This window comes from Dermochelys coriacea, chromosome 20 (genome assembly GCF_009764565.3).
Source record: "Dermochelys coriacea isolate rDerCor1 chromosome 20, rDerCor1.pri.v4, whole genome shotgun sequence".
NCBI lineage: Eukaryota > Metazoa > Chordata > Testudines > Dermochelyidae > Dermochelys > Dermochelys coriacea.
The window spans coordinates 6,163,172-6,184,838 of record NC_050087.2 but is presented as its reverse complement, the minus strand read 5'-3'; the positions used below and the strand labels follow the sequence as shown (position 1 = coordinate 6,184,838).

Here is a 21,667-nt window from a genome sequence, read left to right as displayed (position 1 = left end):
GATGTTTTCGTGGCACCAGAAGTTGTTGCATCTCTTGCTCCTGCATTTGCACCACACAGTACAGGAGATCTTTCTTCACTATAAAGTAAGGTCCGGGACCCCGGACCTTCCCATCCATGGGTATCCCATCGATCTCGGCCACCTCTTTCCTGGTGTTATCATATCTGGGGTCCTCCGCCTGGTCCCGCCCAAAAGTGTCTCTCCTGGGACTAACCTGCCCAAGCTCCCAGGGGCCGGCTTCTGCTTCTTCCAATGGCTCACCGCCGTCATGGCTGGGGGCAGCTTCTGGCTCACCTTCTGTGGTGGAAGTTTCTCTGTTGGCTGCTCGCGTCCATCTGCCTACTAGGGAGGTCTTCTGGCCCTGGGTCAGGATCCTGGTTCCCAAGGCCTTTGTGGCCTTCCTCTCTTTTTTTGTCTTCCAGGTCTTTTGGGGGGCTGAGAACAGATCCTGAGAAATCTCAGCGAACATGGGGGGTTGACATTCCCCCGGTGATGAGTCGCTGTCCTCAGGGTCCCCACCTCCCTCCAGCCTCTCCGGGGGGAGTAAATTATCAAACCCTTGATACTCCCTCCCAATGACTACAGGATATGGGAGTTTAGGAACTACGCCCACAGTCACCTCAATGGGGTTTCCCTGAACCTCTATCTCCACTGGGATGGTGGGGTAATGGCTCACGGCCCCATGCACGCATGTCACTGCTACGCGTTCGGCTTGTAGCAGCTGACTATTTTTTACCAGCTTACCCGATATGAGGGTGATAGCACTCCCAGAGTCCACAAGCACTGTAGTCTCTGCTCCATTTATCCTCACTGGCCTGGTGTAATTATGCAGGGCTAATGCGACCCCCGCGAGGTGGATAAGAGAGCATGGGATTCCCAATCCCCCAAGTTACATTGCATAGGCTCCTCGGTGCTGGGACACTGTGCTGCTATGTGTCCCGAGTCCCCACATGCATAACATCTATAATTGCTTTTAATCACTCCCCTATCCTGGGGATTAGGGGGTTTAGTCCCGGGGTTTCCCCCACTCGGGCCAATCCCTTCCTTCTGGGGTCCCCGCTGGTTTTCGCCCCCCCCCTTCTTCCACCTAGGACTCCCCGGGGGTTTGGCTGCCCAACCTTCCAGGGTTGGGGTTGGGTGCTTGCTTCGAAAGGGGCCTTCCTTGGGCAGTTGGGTGGGTTCAGGTGTCCCAATCAACATAGCATTCTTCCTGCCTTCTGGAAAGTTCTTAATTGGCCCCAGGTGTCTTAATTGATCTGGAGCAGCTTCCATTTCACTTAACCTGGTACCAGGGATTTGTTTAGCCTGGAGCGAATATATCTATCTCCCACTACTTTCCTATAGCCATCTGGCCTTGCCCTGTCACAAAAGATACAGATATGTGTCCAAGTAGATATCAGGACTAGCCAGAGCGATATCAAATGCACTAAATTAATAACAAATTTAACAATACTTGTAATTTCCTAATAGATTAAGTTCCAAGGAAGTCTTCAGGTGATGAAAAAATTAAAAACAACAAAAAAAAGGAACTCAGAAGAGGATCTCTTGCTGTCACTTAACCCCTTTTCTACTAGACAATGCTGGATCTTTCAGCCATGGGTGGAGCAATGATTTTTTTTTATTTTATTTTTTTTTGTATTACAGAAGTGCCCAGAGGCTTGACATACCAAATAAGAAAGAGTCCCTGCCCCAAATAGTTCACACTTTAAATAGTCAAAACAGAAAAAGGGTAAGTGGTAAAACACAGGCACAGACAGGGGATTCGACTTGCCCATGGGTCACAGATTAGTTGCAGTGCTGGTAACAGAACCCAGGTCTCTTGACTCCTACGTTAGTGCCCTGTCTGCTAGACCACACTGATATTCAAATGGAACGTCAGCACTTACACATCTGGAGTACATGGGGAAGCAGTGGAGGGCAATTCTGTTCAAACTGTTCTGCTGCTGCCTATTAAAATAAGTAGCAAAGCAAGGTTGAAGTATGTGCAAAATTCTCAAGAATTGCAGATTGTAACGGTCAGGGCTGCTTTGGCTGGTTTGAGTCAGATATTTTATGTGTAAGTGAAGAACAGCTATGGGAAACTGTAATCCTGGCTGTTTGTCACACTAACATATCCTTAAGTATATTTCCTCACAGTGTTTACTCACACTCACCTAGGGAGGCGTTGTGAGCTCTTGTCACGCACAGCTGTACTAGTGGAAAAATGGGTGTACACATCAGGGTCAATTATATAAACAAAAGAGTGAGCGTGGAGTGAACTAGGCTGAAAACATTTTGAATTAAAAAGCAATTTAGACACACAGGATTTATATGAGATGTAGAGAAATTTTTTTAGCCCTTTAAGCTCCCCCCCTTCTCCCCGAGAAGCTGTTCAGTGTTTTTATTTGTATTCCATAGGACCTAAGGGTCCCCTCCACCCCACCCCCAAGCAGGACTGAGGACCCATTGTGCTAGACACTGTACACAGTGAACGTAAGACTGTAAGCTCTTTGAGTCAGGGACTATCTAAAAGTGGAGAGAGACAGAAAACAAGTAGAATATTTTTTTCCAAGAGCACAGTATAATTTCTTCCCAGTTTCTTCTTCACATAAACATGCCCCTGTCATCAGCCACTCCCATGTACAGCTATCGAACTCCTTCAGTCCCTGCTCAGCCCAAGAATCCTCCTTCCTTCACACCCCCAAAGGAGAACACCTAGCTTCATTATGGGAGACATATATCAGCACTTCCCCTCAACTGCCCTAAGTGCCTGAAGACAGCCCACAGTTGCTTCCCTTCCTTGTGAGGGATCCAGGAGTAGTCGGGCGGTTCAGGAAGGCAGGCTTGGGCTATGTCAGTGGTTTTTAGTTTGTGGCCCACGGACCCCTGAGAGTCTGCAGACTATGTCTATGATTTCCAAAGGGGTCTGCACCTCCATTTGAATTTTTTAGGGGTCCGCAAATGAAAAAAAAACGGTTGAAAACCACTGGGCTGCACGATGTCCTGGACTTTGGCAACTACACCAATTAAAAAAATGAGTACTTGTGGGACCTTACAGACTAACAAACTCCTTTTCTTTTTGCGAATACATACTAACACGGCTGCTATTCTGAAACCTACACCAATTAAGTGTGTTTTTAAAATCAATGTATTTAAATGAGTGCAAACACCCCATGGATGTTCTTAAAAAAAACCCAAAAAACTATTTAAAATCGGTGCAACTGTGTGTTCAGACAGGCTTTAGGGCTTGTTTACCACAAAAGTTGGACTGCTTTAACTATAACAGTATAGTTCAGTTATATTTGTATAAAGGTGCCTTCTACCAGTGTAGCTTTTCCCATAGTGGAGGGGAAATAAAAAAAAACAGCAATAGGCCCTGTAAAAGGCACCTTCATAGAATCATAGAAATGTAGGGCTCGAAGGGACCTCAGGAGGTCAACAGGTCCAGCCCCCTGTGCTGAGACAGGACCAAGTACCTCTAGACCCTCCCTAACTGGATGTAACTCCCTCCAACCTAGGGATTATTGCCAGTAGAACTATTTTGGTAAAAAAAAAAAAATTCACCCCTTTAACTGTAGATATAGCTACCCTGGAGCTGGAAGGTGTCATTTCCAGCTGAGTAGACATACCCACACTAGCTCAGACCAAGCTTGCTTGCTAAAAATAGAAGTGTAGCTGTGGCAGCAGGACTAGCTAACCGTCCCAAGTATGATCCTGTCCAAGACTCTAGGTATGTACTTGGGGAACCTAGCCCACTGCACTGCCATGGCTACACACACTTCTATTTTTAGCACACTAGGTCGATTAGCGCTAATGCAGGTATGCCTACACAGGCTGGAAATTGCAACTTCCAGCTCCAATGTTCCCCAAAATAGTTATACCTGTATAGAATGTGTGTGTTCCCAGGCCTAGCTATGGGAAACAGTTGCGTCATTTGACATGCTCCGTGAGCAAAAACTCTGTCATTAAGAGTTCAGACTGTAAAAAGAGCATTTAGAAATGATGTGGCTTGTCTTTAGCTACTGTTTAGAGTAAGCACCCTCTTATCAATAGCAAAGCACCATAAATGTACACATTGCTTTACAGAACTTAGCAAATATAGTTGTGGTTTTCCTGCTCCCTTATCTAACCCTGTTACTGTAAAACGAGCTTTGAGTATATACAAGGCATCTTACAGGAAATAAAGATGGACCTATCATTACTATGTAGAATCATAGGACTAGAAGGGACCTCGAGAGGTCATCTAGTCCAGTTCCCTGCACTCAAGGCAGGACTAAGTATTATTTAGACCATCCCTGACAGGTTTTTGTCCAACCTTAGAGATGGCTAAGGGGAGATATGATTGAGGTCTATAAAATCATGACTGGTGTATTGAAAGTAGATAAGGAAGTGTTGTTTACTACTTCTCATAACACAAGAACTAGGGCTCACCAAATAAAATTAATAGGCAGCAGGTTTAAAACAAATACAAGGAAGTATTTCTTTACACAACGCACAGTCAACCTGTGGAACTCCTTGCCAGAGGATGTTGTGAAGGCCAAGACCATAACAAGGTTCAAAAAAGAACTAGATAAATTCATGGAGGATAGGTCCATCAATGGCTATTAGCTAGGATGGGCAGGAATGGTGTCCCTAGCCTCTGTTTGCCAGAAGCTGGGAATGAGTGACATCAAGTGATGGATCACTTGATGATTTCCTGTTCTGTTCATTCCCTCTGGGGCACCTGGTACTGGCCACTGTCGGAAGACAGAATACTGGGCTAGATGGACCTTTGGTCTGACCCAGTAGGGCCATTCTTATGGTCTTATTCTCTTAAAAATCCCCAGTGATGGAGATTCCACAACCTCCCTAGGCAATTTATTTCAGTGCTTAACCACTCTGGACAGTTAGGAAGTTTTTCCTAATGTCCAACCTAAACTGCCCTTGCTGCAATTTAAGCCCATTGCTTCTTGTCCTATCCTCAGAGGTTAGTTGGGGAATAATGTCTCTGCTGATCAAAAGAAGACTATTTTCACTTTTCTGTTTCAATTTGTTCATTCTTTCAGAATGGTGTTTGAAAACTGTCATCTGATGCGTGACAGGATTAACACATTTAATTGAAAACAATCCCTGGAAAAATCATGGAGCAGGTCCTCAAAGAATCCATTTTGAAGCACTTGGAGGAGAGTAAGGTGATCAGGAACAGTCAACATGGATTCAACAAGAGCAAGTCATGCCTGACCAACCTGATTGCCTTCTATGATGAGATAACTGGCTCTGTGGATATGGGGAAAGAGGTGGACATGATATATCTGAACTTTAGCAAAGCTTTTGAAATGGTCTCCCACTTGTCAGCAAGTTAAAATAATATGGATTGGATGAATCCACTACATGGTGGCTAGAAAGCTGGCTAGATCATCGGACTCAACAGGTAGTGATCAACGGCTGTCTAGTTGGCAGCAGGTATCAAGCAGAGTGCCCCAGGGGTCTGTCCTGGGGCCGGTTTTGTTCAATATCTTCATTAATGATCTGCATGCTGGGATGAATTGCACCCTCAGCAAGTTCGCGGATGACACTAAGCTGGGGGGAGAGGTAAATACGCTGGAGGGTAGGGACAGTGTCCAGAGTGACCTAGACAAACTGGAGGATTGGACCAAAAAAAGCACTGCTACAGGCTGGAGGACCTACTGGCTAAGCAGCAGCTATGCAGAAAAGGACCTGGGAATAATAGTGGATGAGAAGCTGGATATGAGTCAACAGTGTGCCCTTGTTGCCAAGAAGGCTAATGGCATAATGGGCTGCATTCATAGGCCCTGACTCCATGGGTGCTCCAGGGCTGGAGCACCCATGGGGAAAAATTAGTGGGTGTGCTGCACCCACCAGCAGCCAAGATCCCCTAACCCTCCCACCCCACCTCCTCCTCCCCGCCGAGCATGCTGCGTCCCTGCTCCTCCGCCTACCTCCCACCATTTCCCACCCGGCCACCGCCAAACAGCTGTTTGGCAGTGTTAGCATGCACCAGGGGGAGGGGTGCAGGGGGAGAGGAGCAGCAGCATGGTGCACTCAGGGGAGGAGGCGGGGCCGGTGCAGGGATTTGGGGAAGGAGTTGGAATATTGGCAGGGAGGGGGCGGAGTTGGGATGGGGACTTTGGGGAAGGGGTTGGAAGAGGTGGCACATGACTTACAAGGAGAGGCTGAGGGAATTGGGCTTATGTAATCTGCAGAAGAGAAAAGAGTGAGGGGGGATTTGATAGCAGCCTTCAACTACCTGAAGGGGGGTTACAAAGAGGATGGAGCTCGGCTGTTCTCAGTGGTGGCAGATGACAGAACAAGGAGCAATGATCTCAAGTTGCAGTGGGGGAGGTCTAGGTTGGACATTAGGAAAAACTATTTCACTCAGAGGGTGGTGAAGCACTGGAATGGGTTACCTAAAGAGGTGGTGGAATCTCCATCCTTAGAGGTTTTTAAAGTCTGGCTTGACAAAAGCCAGGCTGGGATGATTTAGTTGAGATTGGTCCTGCTTTGAGCAGGGGGTTGGACTAGATGACCTATCGAGGTCTCTTCCAACTCTGATCTTCCATGATTCTATGGACCTCACTCAGTAATACACTTTGGGAAAAAAGTCATGAAGAAAACTGAACAACTTCATTCATTAATTCTTTTCTTGTGATCCCACCTATTTGCAGGAGTTTTATTTCCTGTTTATCAGGGTTGCCTGCAACTGGGAGAGAATATACTAATCTATCCTATGCCCCTTCCTCCCTCGTCCAAGCATCTCTGCTCATTCACCCATCTCCAACTCTGAGAAACCACCATCACTGTCTATGGCTATGCATATACAGTGGCACAGCTATGCCATGGTAAGACTGTAGCATAGACACTTCCTACAATGCCGGAAGGAGTTTTTCCATTGGCAATCTACCTCCCTTGGTAGCAGTAGTTAGATCGACGGAGGATTCTGCTGTTGACTGAGCCATATTGATACAGCCGGTTAGGTCAGCTTGCCTACAGTGCTCAGAGACATAGCTATGTCGACCTACATTTTAAGTTTTGTCCATGTCTACTTCTTACCTCTCAACCTGTCACTGAAACCTTATGGTCTCTCAACTCCCTTGTTCATTCTCTCAGCACATTCCTCATGTCCTGTCCTTAAGACTCCTCTCTTTAACCCCAGTTGTCCCTCTAATTACTGTCCCATCTCCTTCTTCTCAGCTCCCTGAGGAAGCCATGTCTGCCTTGCCACCACTTCCAGATATCTCCTGGAACACCCTGCTATTCGGCTTCTCCCTCTCTGTGCCTCAGAAGTCATCAAACACTTCTTCTTATCCAAGTTCAGGGCCTTCTTTATACTACCTTTTACATGGCTACTTTCAACATCTGTTTTCCTGACTCCATACTCTTGTACCTCATCATACCTCTCCAACTCCTCACTCATTCAGACGCTTCTTCCTATCACTGTCTGCTTTCTTTAAAGCTCTGCTCACCTTCCACACCCTGTCCTTGGGTGACTTCATCCTCTGCCATGATTTCTAGATCTCCTATACTATATCTGAATACTCAGATCTTTCCTATCTACCCACAACCCTTCCTCCTAGGATCAGTCTTTCATCTTCCAGCTGCTTCCAACATCTCCACGTGGATATTCTGCTGTAGACTAAAATTCAGCATGAAAAATTCCAAACTCCTCTTTTCATCTGAACCATTTGATATTGACCAATACCCTCTGTCCACCTGGTCATCTAGTCTCACCACGTCTATTCACAAGCTTACCATGCCCTGCCACTTCATCTATATTAATAAAATCCCTCTCTTCCTCTTTACATGGGAGGAGCTCCCCATCAACAGCTGCAAGGCCATTGTTTTCCTCCTTCAAATCCCTCCTACAAACTTTTCTTTGCAGGAAACATGGCAACGGTTAGGCAGCTGGTGTGCGGAGACCACTGCCTATCATATTAAACAATATTGCTCCTGATTTGTTTATGCTGCCCATGTTTGCATCTATACTGTTTGTCTCCTGTCTTAGACTGTAAGCTCCTCAAGGCAGGGAGTCCTTTTGTTATCTGTTTGTGCAGTATCTAGCACAAAGGGGACCTGGTCTGTGACTGGGGCTCCTACATGCTACCGCAATACAAAGAAAATAATTTATCTCCACCAGGAAGAATTTGTGTCTCACCTGAGCTACCTTCTCTAGCTGCCTAATACCTCATCTCCTCAAGCTGCTGCTGCTAACGTAATGGTTTTGGGGTTGTTGGGTTTTTTAGCTGCTTAGGTCACCTTATGAATTCTCCCCACCCCAAAAGCCTTCCCTTCTTTCACCTTCCTAATTGATTTCAAGCTCCCAGGACTTCATTCTTAAGGCTCAGATAACAAACATTCATAAAGCCAGATTCCTCAGTGTTGCCATGTTTGGGCTGCAAATGGGCCTGGGGAATGTACATTTGTTGAAAAATAAACAGTGCAATTGCAGCCCATGTGAGAACCAATCACAACTCTCACTGGCTTGGGGGAGCAAGGACGAACAACACTAAATCCTGCATTAGTGAGCTGTTGCTAAACTACAGTTCTGTCTCCCTTCTTTCCCCCCTTTCACAGAAGTTCTTTCCCCTTCCCTTTCTCTTTTGGCTCCCTTCACTTCCTTGCTCTCTGTCTCATCTGCCAGTGTTTTCCCTTCTCTCACTCCCTTAGATCATGTTTCTGCGTCGTTGGTCTAAAATCAGATCAGTGTCACTCTGTTGCTTGTTGCAGGAACAGTGATAAGGACGTCCCAGAGAGAGGAGGTGATAGCTGTGGGAAGACAACTGCTTGCACTCTTGCAGGAGTTTTAAACCTGATTCGACCTAAAAATAATTGAAGCACACTTTGTTCCCATTCATTTAACTAGCAGTTAAGTCCACTCAGAGGGTCTATTTTTAGTTACTCTGGGTTAGGTTTCTATTGATAAAGTATGGATTTCATTAAATGGATCATTTACAAGTTAACTACTACACAGCTTTGCTCAGGCTGGAAAACAACACCCCCGTTTTGCTGCTACCGAAGTTTCCTGGCTGTCCTTGCAAAATTCATGAACTAGCGCAAGCGGGTATAATCCCCTTGATTTCAGTGGAGTTGCACTTGCTTATGCCAACTCTCAGTTGGACTCCAGAAACCAAGGCTTGCACCCAATTTGGTTTTTAGAGTCACAGATTTCAAAGCCTTTTTTCCATTCAAATAAGCACAACAGCATTTGCTCTCTCAAACACGATTTGTTTAATGATTACAAGATAATGTCAAAAGAAAAGGAGTACGTGTGGCACCTTAGAGACTAACAAATTTATTAGAGCATAAGCTTTCGTGAGCTACAGCTCACTTCATCGGATGCATTTGGTGGAAAAAGCAGAGAAGAGATTTATATACACACACACACAGAGAACATGAAACAATGGGTTTATCATACACACTGTAAGGAGAGTGATCACTTAAGATGAGCCATCACCAGCAGCAGGGGGGGGAAGGAGGAAAACCTTTCATGGTGACAAGCAGGTAGGCTAATTCCAGCAGTTAACAAGAATATCAGAGGAACAGTGGGGGGTGGGGTGGGAGGGAGAAATACCATGGGGAAATAGTTTTACTTTGTGTAATGACTCATCCATTCCCAGTCTCTATTCAAGCCTAAGTTAATTGTATCCAGTTTGCAAATTAATTCCAATTCAGCAGTCTCTCGTTGGAGTCTGTTTTTGAAGCTTTTTTGTTGAAGTATAGCCACTCTTAGGTCTGTGATCGAGTGACCAGAGAGATTGAAGTGTTCTCCAACTGGTTTTTGAATGTTATAATTCTTGACGTCTGATTTGTGTCCATTCATTCTTTTACGTAGAGACTGTCCAGTTTGGCCAATGTACATGGCAGAGGGGCATTGCTGGCACATGATGGCATATATCACATTGGTAGATGCGCAGGTGAACGAGCCTCTGATGGTGTGGCTGATGTGATTAGGCCCTATGATGGTATCCCCTGAATAGATATGTGGACAGAGTTGGCAACGGGCTTTGTTGCAAGGATAGGTTCCTGGGTTAGTGGTTCTGTTGTGTGGTGTGTGGTTGCTGGTGAGTATTTGCTTCAGATTGGGGGGCTGTCTGTAAGCAAGGACTGGTCTGTCTCCCAAGATCTGAGAGAGCGATGGCTCGTCCTTCAGGATAGGTTGTAGATCCTTGATGATGCGTTGGAGGGGTTTTAGTTGGGGGCTGAAGGTGATGGCTAGTGGCGTTCTGTTGTTTTCTTTGTTGGGCCTGTCCTGTAGTAGGTGACTTCTGGGTACTCTTCTGGCTCTGTCAATCTGTTTCTTCACTTCAGCAGGTGGGTACTGTAGTTGTAGGAATGCATGATAGAGATCTTGTAGGTGTTTGTCTCTGTCTGAGGGGTTGGAGCAAATGCGGTTATATCGTAGCGCTTGGCTGTAGACAATGGATCGAGTGGTATGATCTGGATGAAAGCTAGAGGCATGTAGGTAGGAATAGCGGTCAGTAGGTTTCCGATATAGGGTGGTGTTTATGTGACCATCGCTTATTAGCACCGTAGTGTCCAGGAAGTGGATCTCTTGTGTGGACTGGTCCAGGCTGAGGTTGATGGTGGGATGGAAATTGTTGAAATCATGGTGGAATGCCTCAAGAGCTTCTTTTCCATGGGTCCAGATGATGAAGATGTCATCAATGTAGCGCAAGTAGAGTAGGGGCATTAGGGAACGAGAGCTGAGGAAGCGTTGTTCTAAGTCAGCCATAAAAATGTTGGCATACTGTGGGGCCATGCGGGTACCCATCGCAGTGCCGCTGATTTGAAGGTATACATTGTCACCAAATGTGAAATAGTTATGGGTCAGGACAAAGTCACAAAGTTCTGCCACCAGGTTAGCCGTGACAGTATCGGGGATACTGTTCCTGACGGCTTGTAGTCCATCTTTGTGTGGAATGTTGGTGTAGAGGGCTTCTACATCCATAGTGGCTAGGATGGTGTTTTTAGGAAGATCACCAATGGACTGTAGTTTCCTCAGGAAATCGGTGGTGTCTCGAAGATAGCTGGGAGTGCTGGTAACGAAGGGCCTGAGGAGGGAGTCTACATAGCCAGACAATCCTGCTGTCAGGGTGCCAATGCCTGAGATGATGGGGCGTCCAGGATTTCCAGGTTTATGGATCTTGGGTAGCAGATAGAATACCCCAGGTCCTGGCTCCAGGGGTGTGTCTGTGCGGATTTGTTCTTGTGCTTTTTCAGGGAGTTTCTTGAGCAAATGCTGTAGTTTCTTTTGGTAACTCTCAGTGGGATCAGAGGGTAATGGCTTGTAGAAAGTGGTGTTGGAGAGCTGCCTAGTAGCCTCTTGTTCATACTCTGACCTCATGGCCCCACAGTATGCCAACATTTTTATGGCTGACTTAGAACAACGCTTCCTCAGCTCTCGTTCCCTAATGCCCCTACTCTACTTGCGCTACATTGATGACATCTTCATCATCTGGACCCATGGAAAAGAAGCTCTTGAGGCATTCCACCATGATTTCAACAATTTCCATCCCACCATCAACCTCAGCCTGGACCAGTCCACACAAGAGATCCACTTCCTGGACACTACGGTGCTAATAAGCGATGGTCACATAAACACCACCCTATATCGGAAACCTACTGACCGCTATTCCTACCTACATGCCTCTAGCTTTCATCCAGATCATACCACTCGATCCATTGTCTACAGCCAAGCGCTACGATATAACCGCATTTGCTCCAACCCCTCAGACAGAGACAAACACCTACAAGATCTCTATCATGCATTCCTACAACTACAGTACCCACCTGCTGAAGTGAAGAAACAGATTGACAGAGCCAGAAGAGTACCCAGAAGTCACCTACTACAGGACAGGCCCAACAAAGAAAACAACAGAACGCCACTAGCCATCACCTTCAGCCCCCAACTAAAACCCCTCCAACGCATCATCAAGGATCTACAACCTATCCTGAAGGACGAGCCATCGCTCTCTCAGATCTTGGGAGACAGACCAGTCCTTGCTTACAGACAGCCCCCCAATCTGAAGCAAATACTCACCAGCAACCACACACCACACAACAGAACCACTAACCCAGGAACCTATCCTTGCAACAAAGCCCGTTGCCAACTCTGTCCACATATCTATTCAGGGGATACCATCATAGGGCCTAATCACATCAGCCACACCATCAGAGGCTCGTTCACCTGCGCATCTACCAATGTGATATATGCCATCATGTGCCAGCAATGCCCCTCTGCCATGTACATTGGCCAAACTGGACAGTCTCTACGTAAAAGAATGAATGGACACAAATCAGACGTCAAGAATTATAACATTCAAAAACCAGTTGGAGAACACTTCAATCTCTCTGGTCACTCGATCACAGACCTAAGAGTGGCTATACTTCAACAAAAAAGCTTCAAAAACAGACTCCAACGAGAGACTGCTGAATTGGAATTAATTTGCAAACTGGATACAATTAACTTAGGCTTGAATAGAGACTGGGAATGGATGAGTCATTACACAAAGTAAAACTATTTCCCCATGGTATTTCTCCCTCCCACCCCACCCCCCACTGTTCCTCTGATATTCTTGTTAACTGCTGGAATTAGCCTACCTGCTTGTCACCATGAAAGGTTTTCCTCCTTCCCCCCCCTGCTGCTGGTGATGGCTCATCTTAAGTGATCACTCTCCTTACAGTGTGTATGATAAACCCATTGTTTCATGTTCTCTGTGTGTGTGTGTATATAAATCTCTCCTCTGCTTTTTCCACCAAATGCATCCGATGAAGTGAGCTGTAGCTCACGAAAGCTTATGCTCTAATAAATTTGTTAGTCTCTAAGGTGCCACACGTACTCCTTTTCTTTTTGCGAATACAGACTAACACGGCTGCTACTCTGAAAGATAATGTCAGTTGAAAACAACATTGTTCTTGGAGAATGGTCTCCGGCCTTTGAAGAAATGTGCAGGAGAAGCCGAGCCATCCCTTATTAAAGCAGAAGGCCTGTGAAAATTCTCCATTTCAAATAATTATTTCTGGAATATCCCGAAAAAAACTACAATGCTGAGAAACATTTTCAGAATTGCTTAAGTGTCGTTGACTTTGTGTTGCTCTCTGTTCTCTACTAAGTAGCTGTACTGGTTCATTGCTCTAGCCAGGGCACAAGGACGTTTTAACAGTGTACTGTACTAAATTATTTTGTGTGGTATCTTACATTACCCACTGGATCCCAAAGTGCTCACACAGAGTCCAAAATAAAACAGAGAGCAGTCTATTAATTCTCTTCTATCATGCACATGAGCTTTAACCTATGCCCTCCAATGGCCCAGCTAGCTCAGATTTTCAGCACCACCATGCTCAAGCGAAAGACTGTGTGGGCAGGAGTTGGTTTAGAGTAAGAGTAAGAACTTTGGAGTAAAGACATTACAATTAGTTTGTTTTTTGCAGTCAGTTAACCTGTGTTTGAATACAAATAAATAAACTGCAGTTTCAGTAGTTACCCAGGGAAAACAGGGCCTTTGTTTCTCTTTCCATGGAACCTCACCCACTAACTTTAAAACTAGTTTTACTGGAGCCTGCCTATTTACTAGAAACATGGAGATTTTTCCACATGTGCTGAAGATACAAGACTCTTCTGGACTGGAGCATTCCAGTAAACACTGGTTTTCTTAAAGAGCCATAGGTGACGTTCCTTAGCTGCACCCAGTTACATTATGAAGCTGTTTGTTCTCTACTAAATAGAGAACATTTATAGGAAAGCGAAGTGATACTAAAATTTTCCAAATAGGTTGCAGATTTTTAAATCCATCTATCATCACGTGGCACAATGTCTTGTGTGCCCGTGCCCTGATTTTCCTCAAAGGGATAGGCACTCTCTTGCAGAGTAAATGGTGAGGCTGGCTGGAAGAGAATAAGAACTCTCTCTCTGTACAAAACCACACTTGCACAAGTGGTGCCAAGCCACATCCCAGCTGAAAAGAAATAAGAGGCAACTGTTGCCTCCATGGTACAGGTTCCACTCCCCTTTAGAGGAGGGGAAACTCCTACAGATGGGAAGAGGGAGAAGCTAGGGTCAGCAACTCTCAGCGAGATTCTCCCCACTCCAAAAAGCATGGAGGGAGAAGCCATGTCTGATTCTCCCCTGCCTGCATCATATTGTGTATCAATTATACCTGTGCAAACTGGGTGCAACACACTAACATTTTGATAGAATACTACCTTACACTCATTTTGCACAGGGAGAATAGACACAAAAGGTATAAGGAAGTAGAGAATCAAGTGCAGGGACTTTTGGCTACTTGCACAGGTTCACCATACACACCGTAACACACCCAGGCTCTGCAGGTACCTGTAATCAGGAGAACAGCACAACTCCTGCAGAAAGTTCATGATGTTTCCTAATGAAGGTGGATCATTTTGGTTTGACTTGAATTCATAGAGAAGTGAAAAGAATGTGTACAAACTCATCGGACATGTAATTTTAAGTACAAACTCAGTAAAATAAATATTTTGACAACATTCATGTGTTTGAACTCAGTTGAACTTTACTTTTCCCGAGTTATTCCCCAAGCCTCTACCAAGGAGGCTCAAGGTCACAAAACAGAACTCTGCTGAAATGAAAACCAACAAGAGATGCCATTAAGGAAAAACACAAGGAAATTCCACAGCAAAAAATACAATAAGAGAGATGCATGAAGCCAAAGTTACGTGGAAGATGTTTAAACGGAAGTACCGCATGAATATTTGAATTGTTTGATGTGATATTATGTCACCAAAGAAAGGAGCTTCCACAAAGCCAGGGTGCAGTATGGGGGTTGTTAATACCTTTCTTCAAACCTACTAAGGAGACAACCTCAAAGAGACAAATGTGATGGATACTCTCTCTCTCTCAAGACAGTAGCTTAACAATGGACAACACTGCCATTCAGTTCAAAGAAGTTCTCCCATGGCACAGAGCCAACTCCACCTTTACAAATCACAAACCAATATGGAAACCAAAACCTAATTAATTCAGTTATTAAACCCCTCTCAATCATTAATCAGCTCCGCCCAGAAACAATACATACCTATAGCATCCTGTTTTAACCAAACCAAGTCCTTGTAAAATGCAGAGATGCACGAGGAAAACTTGAGTGCTATGAAATCTTTCCCCCTTTTCAACTCAGGAAACACAGGGTAGAACAGCCATGAACAGATCACGATCTCTAGTGGGTGAACATATTTCTCAGATCACAATGCTCCCTAGCAAGGAATATGTTTAAGACATTTGCTTCATTTCCCTGGTATTTAACAGTGAGCAAATTGCTTTGTAAACAAAACTAACAGAACAGCTACTTCTAAAAGAGAGAATGAAAAACTCTGCTAGGACAAGAGGGAGATGAAGTAGATGACCCAAATTGCTTTTTGACATCTCTAATTTCTATGAGAATTCAATTTTTAAATAGAGTGGTCCACCTGTTCCTGCTGTCAGGAGACAATACAACAAGGTTTCAAAGAAGGACCAGGCAAGAGAGATGCTTGGCTGGGAAACTAAAAGCTCTAATTTAGAAAGCACATATCTACAGACGTTAGATGACTACAAGATACTTGAAGTTTGTCTAGATTAGGGAAATTGCACCCAGCATATTTCAATGATGTGATTACTGGAGTAAATTGATCCAGTGCAGTGGTCTGCATTAAGGGTTTCCATCAGTGCAAGGTGTAGGATTCCCTACTTTGACTTTTATTTGGGAGCAATGTGCTTGGTTTCAAAATTTAGCCTACTGCAAAAATTCTCCTTTAAATCATTGTGAATGCTGAAAAACTCAGTTCAGGACTGTGGACCTTCTTACCCATGAATTACTGCAGTCTAGTTACATCCCAAATTAAAAATTAAGATGGCAAGTAATGCATGAAATGATCCATGTATTACTACAGACTTCTGACTTATTTGTCTATTCCATGGCAGTGTCTAGTGATTCTGGGCACCTCCATTTTTGGGTGCTCATCTGGAGCTATATCTTAAAGGGGCCTGAGTTTCAGAGGGCAGGAGCTGTCAGAGACCGGGATGTAGGTTTTCATACCCAGTGGCTGGAGCACAAGTTGGTAGTTCGAAATCAGAGCCAAGGGTCAGAACAGGAGTCAGAGGCCAGATCCCAGGGTCAGAAGCCAGGAACCGGAGCGAAGGGTCAGGACTGGGTTACCTGGAGTGAGGAAGGCTGGGAGCAATGTAGGAGCAAGGATGGGAGCAAGCAGGCCCAGGAAGTATCACAGCCATGGGCGAATGGTTTGAGCAGCTGTTGAACTGCTGCTGGGCTTAAGACTCTTCCAATCAACCAGGTGGTATAGCCAATCAGACAACCTACTACAGGCCCTGTGCTTTTTAGGTTGCCCAAAGTTGCTCTGCTGCAAACCCTGATTCCTGATAGGAGCTCAGCACTTTCTCAAAACAAGGCACCTTTTAAAGGTGACTCCAGTTGGGAACCCAAAAAAACCCAAAAGCATCCAGAGAATCGCTAGTCACTTCTGAAGGTTGAGGCCAAACATTTTAGGCTAGAATTTTCAAACTGACCTGAGAGATTCAAGTCAATGGAAGCTGGTCAAGCACCTCAAATCCCGAGCCGTAAACTACTGCAAAACTAAAGTACATTAAGCACAGAATCACTGTGCACTTGTTTACTCACATTCTTTCATCATGCCTATGTCCACACAACGCTTCAGCCGGCAGGCTTGGCAATGCCGCCGGTTATCTTTGGTGATTTTGCAGTCGCTGTTGAATGGACATGTAAACATTGCTTTTCTTTTCATGCTCCTCCTGAAAATAAAACACAAATAAATATTATGATGCCTGGACTTGTTTACTGCTAAAGAAACATTGAAGCTGTGTGTGGAAACTGTTTCAAAACATTGTGTGGGACATCTGCAGTCAAACCCAGCTCTCCATTGATTGGGCTGTGGGATGAGGATTGCAAGTGTGTGCCAGAACACTCCTCTAAGTAGCCACTGTTAAGTTTCTGCAAGTTGTACATTTTAAAATACTTTTTTTTTTTAATATGTTTGAAAGACAGCCACAACTTGTATGTCTCTATGGCTTTTAAACGGTTTAAAAATTTCTAAGCTGCCCAAAAATACCCAAACACACAGAGCTTCTTGTCAACAAATACAACATGTACTATAAACAGGAAAATATTAGCCACACTTTAAATTTCCCAGTTTTGGATACTGTGAAATTGGAAAAAAGTGTGGAAGGATTTACAGAGAAATACAGAATTGAACCACAAGCAGCAGAAGCAACGGAAACTAAACCAAACCAGAGTATAAGTCAGCTTGTACCCAGCAAGGTCCTTTCAGAAGCAGTGTATGTTATTAAAGATTTACCAGGCTTGAAAGCCTCCTGGTTGGAGTGAGAGAGAGAGAGAGAGAGAGAGAGAGAGAGAGAAATCCCACTGGAGGATATGGGAGAAATATTTCAGACTCTCTTGTGCGCACATGCTTGTGCACACACTATTGCACGTGTGTGTGTGTGTGATGAAGATTTTTAAAGCTCTTAAATCAGGACATTCAGAGTTATAGGTCCCATCAAAAGTATAACTTGTCTTCCTTGACTAGTCAGTATTATAGGATTTCTTTGGTTTCAGAGTAGCAGCCGTGTTAGTCTGTATTCGCAAAAAGAAAAGGAGTACTTGTGGCACCTTAGAGACTAACAAATTTATTTGAGCATAAGCTTTCGTGAGCTACAGCTCACTTCATCGGATGCATTTGGTGGAAAATACAGTGGGGAGATTTATATACACACACACAGAGAGAACATGAAACAATGGGTTTTATCATACACACTGTAAGGAGAGTGATCACTTAAGATGAGCCATCACCAGCAACATGGGGGGGAAAGGAGGAAAACCTTTCATGGTGACAAGCAAGGTAGGCTATTTCCAGCAGTTAACAAGAATAACTGAGGAACAGTGCGGGGGAGAAATAACATGGGGAATGTAATGCATCCGATGAAGTGAGCTGTAGCTCACGAAAGCTTATGCTCTAATAAATCTGTTAGTCTCTAAGGTGCCACAAGTACTCCTTTTCTTTTTGCCAACATGGGGAAAGTTTTACTTTGTGTAATGACTCATCCATTCCCAGTCTCTATTCAAGCCTAAGTTAATTGTATCCAGTTTGCAAATTAATTCCAATTCAGCAGTCTCTCGTTGGAGTCTGGTTTTGAAGTTTTTTTGCTGAAGGATAGCCATCCTCAGGTCTGTAATCGAGTGACCGGAAAGATTGAAGTGTTCTCCAACTGATTTTTGAATGTTATAATTCTTGACGTCTGATTTGTGTCTATTTATTCTTTTATGTAGAGACTGTCCAGTTTGACCAATGTACATGGCAGAGGGGCATTGCTGGCAAAAGCACAAGAACACATCCGCACAGACACACCCCTAGAACCCCGACCTGGGGTATTCTATCTGCTACCCAAGATCCATAAACCTGGAAATCCTGGACGCCCCATCATCTCAGGCATTGGCACCCTGACAGCAGGATTGTCTGGCTATGTAGACTCCCTCCTCAGGCCCTTCGTTACCAGCACTCCCAGCTATCTTCGAGACACCACTGACTTCCTGAGGAAACTGCAGTCCATTGGTGATCTTCCTAAAAACACCATCCTGGCCACTATGGATGTAGAAGCCTCTACACCAACATTCCACACAAAGATGGACTACAAGCCGTCAGGAACAGTATCCCCGATAATGTCACGGCTAACCTGGTGGCTGAACTTTGTGACTTTGTCCTCACCCATAACTATTTCACATTTGGGGACAATGTATACCTTCAAATTAGCGCCACTGCAATGGGTACCCGCATGGCCCCATAGTATGCCAACATTTTTATGGCTGACTTAGAACAACGCTTCCTCAGCTCTCGTCTCCTAATGCCCCTACTCTACTTGCGCTACATTGATGACATCTTCATCATCTGGACCCATGGAAAAGAAGCCCTTGAGGAATTCCACCATGATTTCAACAATTTCCATCCCACCATCAACCTCAGCCTGGACCAGTCCACACAAGAGATCCACTTCCTGGACACTCCAGTGCAAATAAGCGATGGTCACATAAACACCACCCTATACCGGAAACCTATTGACCGCTATTCCTACCTACATGCCTCTAGCTTTCATCCAGATCATACCACATGATCCATTGTCTACAGCCAAGCTCTACGATACAACTGCATTTGTTCCAACCCCTCAGACAGAGACCTATAAGATCTCTATCATGCATTCCTACAACTACAATACCCACCTGCTGAAGTGAAGAAACAGATTGACAGAGCCAGAAGAGTACCCAGAAGTCACCTACTACAGGACAGGCCCAACAAAGAAAATAACAGAACACCACTAGCCATCACCTTCAGCCCCCAACTAAAACCTCTCCAACGCATCATCAAGGATCTACAACCTATCCTGAAGAACGACCCATCACTCTCACAGATCTTGGGAGACAGGCCAGTCCTTGCTTACAGACAGCCCCCCAATCTGAAGCAAATACTCACCAGCACCAACACACCACACAACAGAACCACTAACACAGGAACCTATCCTTGCAACAAAGCCCGTTGCCAACTCTGTCCACATATCTATTCAGGGGATACCATCATAGGGCCTAATCACATCAGCCACACTATCAGAGGCTCGTTCACCTGCCAATATCATATACCAATGTGATATATGCCATCATGTGCCAGCAATGCCCCTCTGCCATGTACATTGGTCAAACTGGACAGTCTCTACGTAAAAGAATAAATGGACACAAATCAGACGTCAAGAATTAACATTCAAAAACCAGTCGGAGAACACTGAAATCTCTCCGGTCACTTGATTACAGACCTGAGGGTGGCTATCCTTCAACAAAAAAAACCTTCAAAAACAGACTCCAACGAGAGACTGCTGAATTGGAATTAATTTGCAAACTGGGTACAATTACCTTAGGCTTGAATAGAGACTGGGAATGGATGAGTCATTACACAAAGTAAAACTATTTCCCCATGTTATTTCTCCCCCCCACCCCACCCCACCCCCCACTGTTCCTCAGTTGTTCTTGTTAACTGCTGGAAATAGCCTACCTTACTTGTCACCATGAAAGGTTTTCCTCCTCCCCCCCCCCCCCCCCCCGCTGCTGGTGATGACTCATCTTAAGTGATCACTCTCCTTACAGTGTGTATGATAAAAACCATTGTTTCATGTTCTCTCTGTGTGTGTGTATATAAATCTCCCCACTGTATTTTCCACCAAATGCATCCGATGAAGTGAGCTGTAGCTCACGAAAGCTTATGCTCAAATAAATTTGTTAGTCTCTAAGGTGCCACAAGTACTCCTTTTCTTTTTGCGAATACAGACTAACACGGCTGCTACTCTGAAACCAAAAAAACCATTGTTTCATGTTCTCTGTGTGTGTATATAAATCTCCCCTCTGTATATTCCACCAAATGCATCCGATGAAGTGAGCTGTAGCTCACGAAAGCTTATGCTCAAATAAATTTGTTAGTCTCTAAGGTGCCACAAGTACTCCTTTTCTTTTTAGGATTTCTTTGGGGCAGGGACTAACTTTCTGTTCTGTGTTTGTACAGCACCTAGCACAGTATGGCCCCAGTCCATGCCTAGGGCTCCAAGGCACTAGCACAATATATATATATAGTGTATAGCATACTCTTTAATGACTAGTTAGTTGTGATTCTATATTAAGCTCGGTTTCCATATTGCATGTAAAACAGGGACCCATCATCTTTCTTTTGGATGAAGAATGCAATGTAATTTACAGCACATCTGTGAGCACAGATTGAATCGTCTGGGGAAGTTATGTAGTTTGAGATAGACATGAATACAAAAATGCATCCTTTAGAAAGGAGGGGAAGTGTGGTGGAGCAGCAGAGATTGGAGCAAGAATATCTCCAAGCAGAGATCTAAATAGGGAAGATACTAGGAAGGATGGCAGCCCGGGCCCAGATATCTACACTGCAATTTTATAGCCCTGCAGCGAAGTCTGAGCCAGGTGACGCGGGCCAGTCGCAAGTGTTTTACTGCAATTTAGATCTACCCAATCCCATCCAGTTAGAGAAAGATCTCAGGTTACCCATTGGGCCTGCCAGTTAAAAGGTACTGAGAGGCAGCATGGTATGATGGTTAGGGGACTGGGAATCAGGAGACCTGGCTCTGCCACTGACCCTGGTGGGTAACCTTGAGCATCTCACTTATAGATTCATAGATACTAAGGTCAGAAGGGACCATTCTGATCATCTAGTCTGACCTCCTGCACAGCGCAGGCCACAGAATCTCACCCACCCACTCCTATGAAAAACCTCACTTTTCCTACTCTGTGCCTGTTTCCCTTCCCACCCCTTGTCTTGTCTATTTAGATTGTAAGCCCTTCAAGATGGGCTCCTACTATATTTATGAGCAATGCCTAGCACAATGGGGTCCCACACTTAGTTGGAGCCCCAAGGCAGTACAGTAAAACAAATACATAGTAGGCCAAATTTTGCTTTCTTCTTAAGTTCTGAATAAAGATAAGGAGTACTTGTGGCACCTTAGAGACTAACAAATTTATTTGAGCATAAGCTTTCGTGAGCTACAGCTTACTTCATCGGATGCATTTCTGAATGAATCTCCTCTCCTTCCCCCTTGACTTTTCATTGCCACGCCTCCATGTGAATTCATGCAATGGTGTCAGCAAGATATATC

At 44.7% G+C, this 21,667-nt stretch overlaps 1 protein-coding gene across 4 annotated transcripts in view; it reads right to left on the bottom strand.

Moving 5' to 3' along the window:
• VDR (vitamin D receptor) overlaps positions 1–21,667 on the bottom strand; it is a 149,996-nt gene that overhangs the window by 49,476 nt on the left and 78,853 nt on the right. For all 4 annotated transcript variants that reach the window (XM_038378090.2, XM_043506677.1, XM_038378093.2 and 1 more), the window contains one exon: positions 16,623–16,753. In XM_038378090.2, the coding sequence (XP_038234018.1) occupies positions 16,623–16,753 (131 nt within the window). The remainder of the gene's footprint in view (positions 1–16,622; positions 16,754–21,667) is intronic.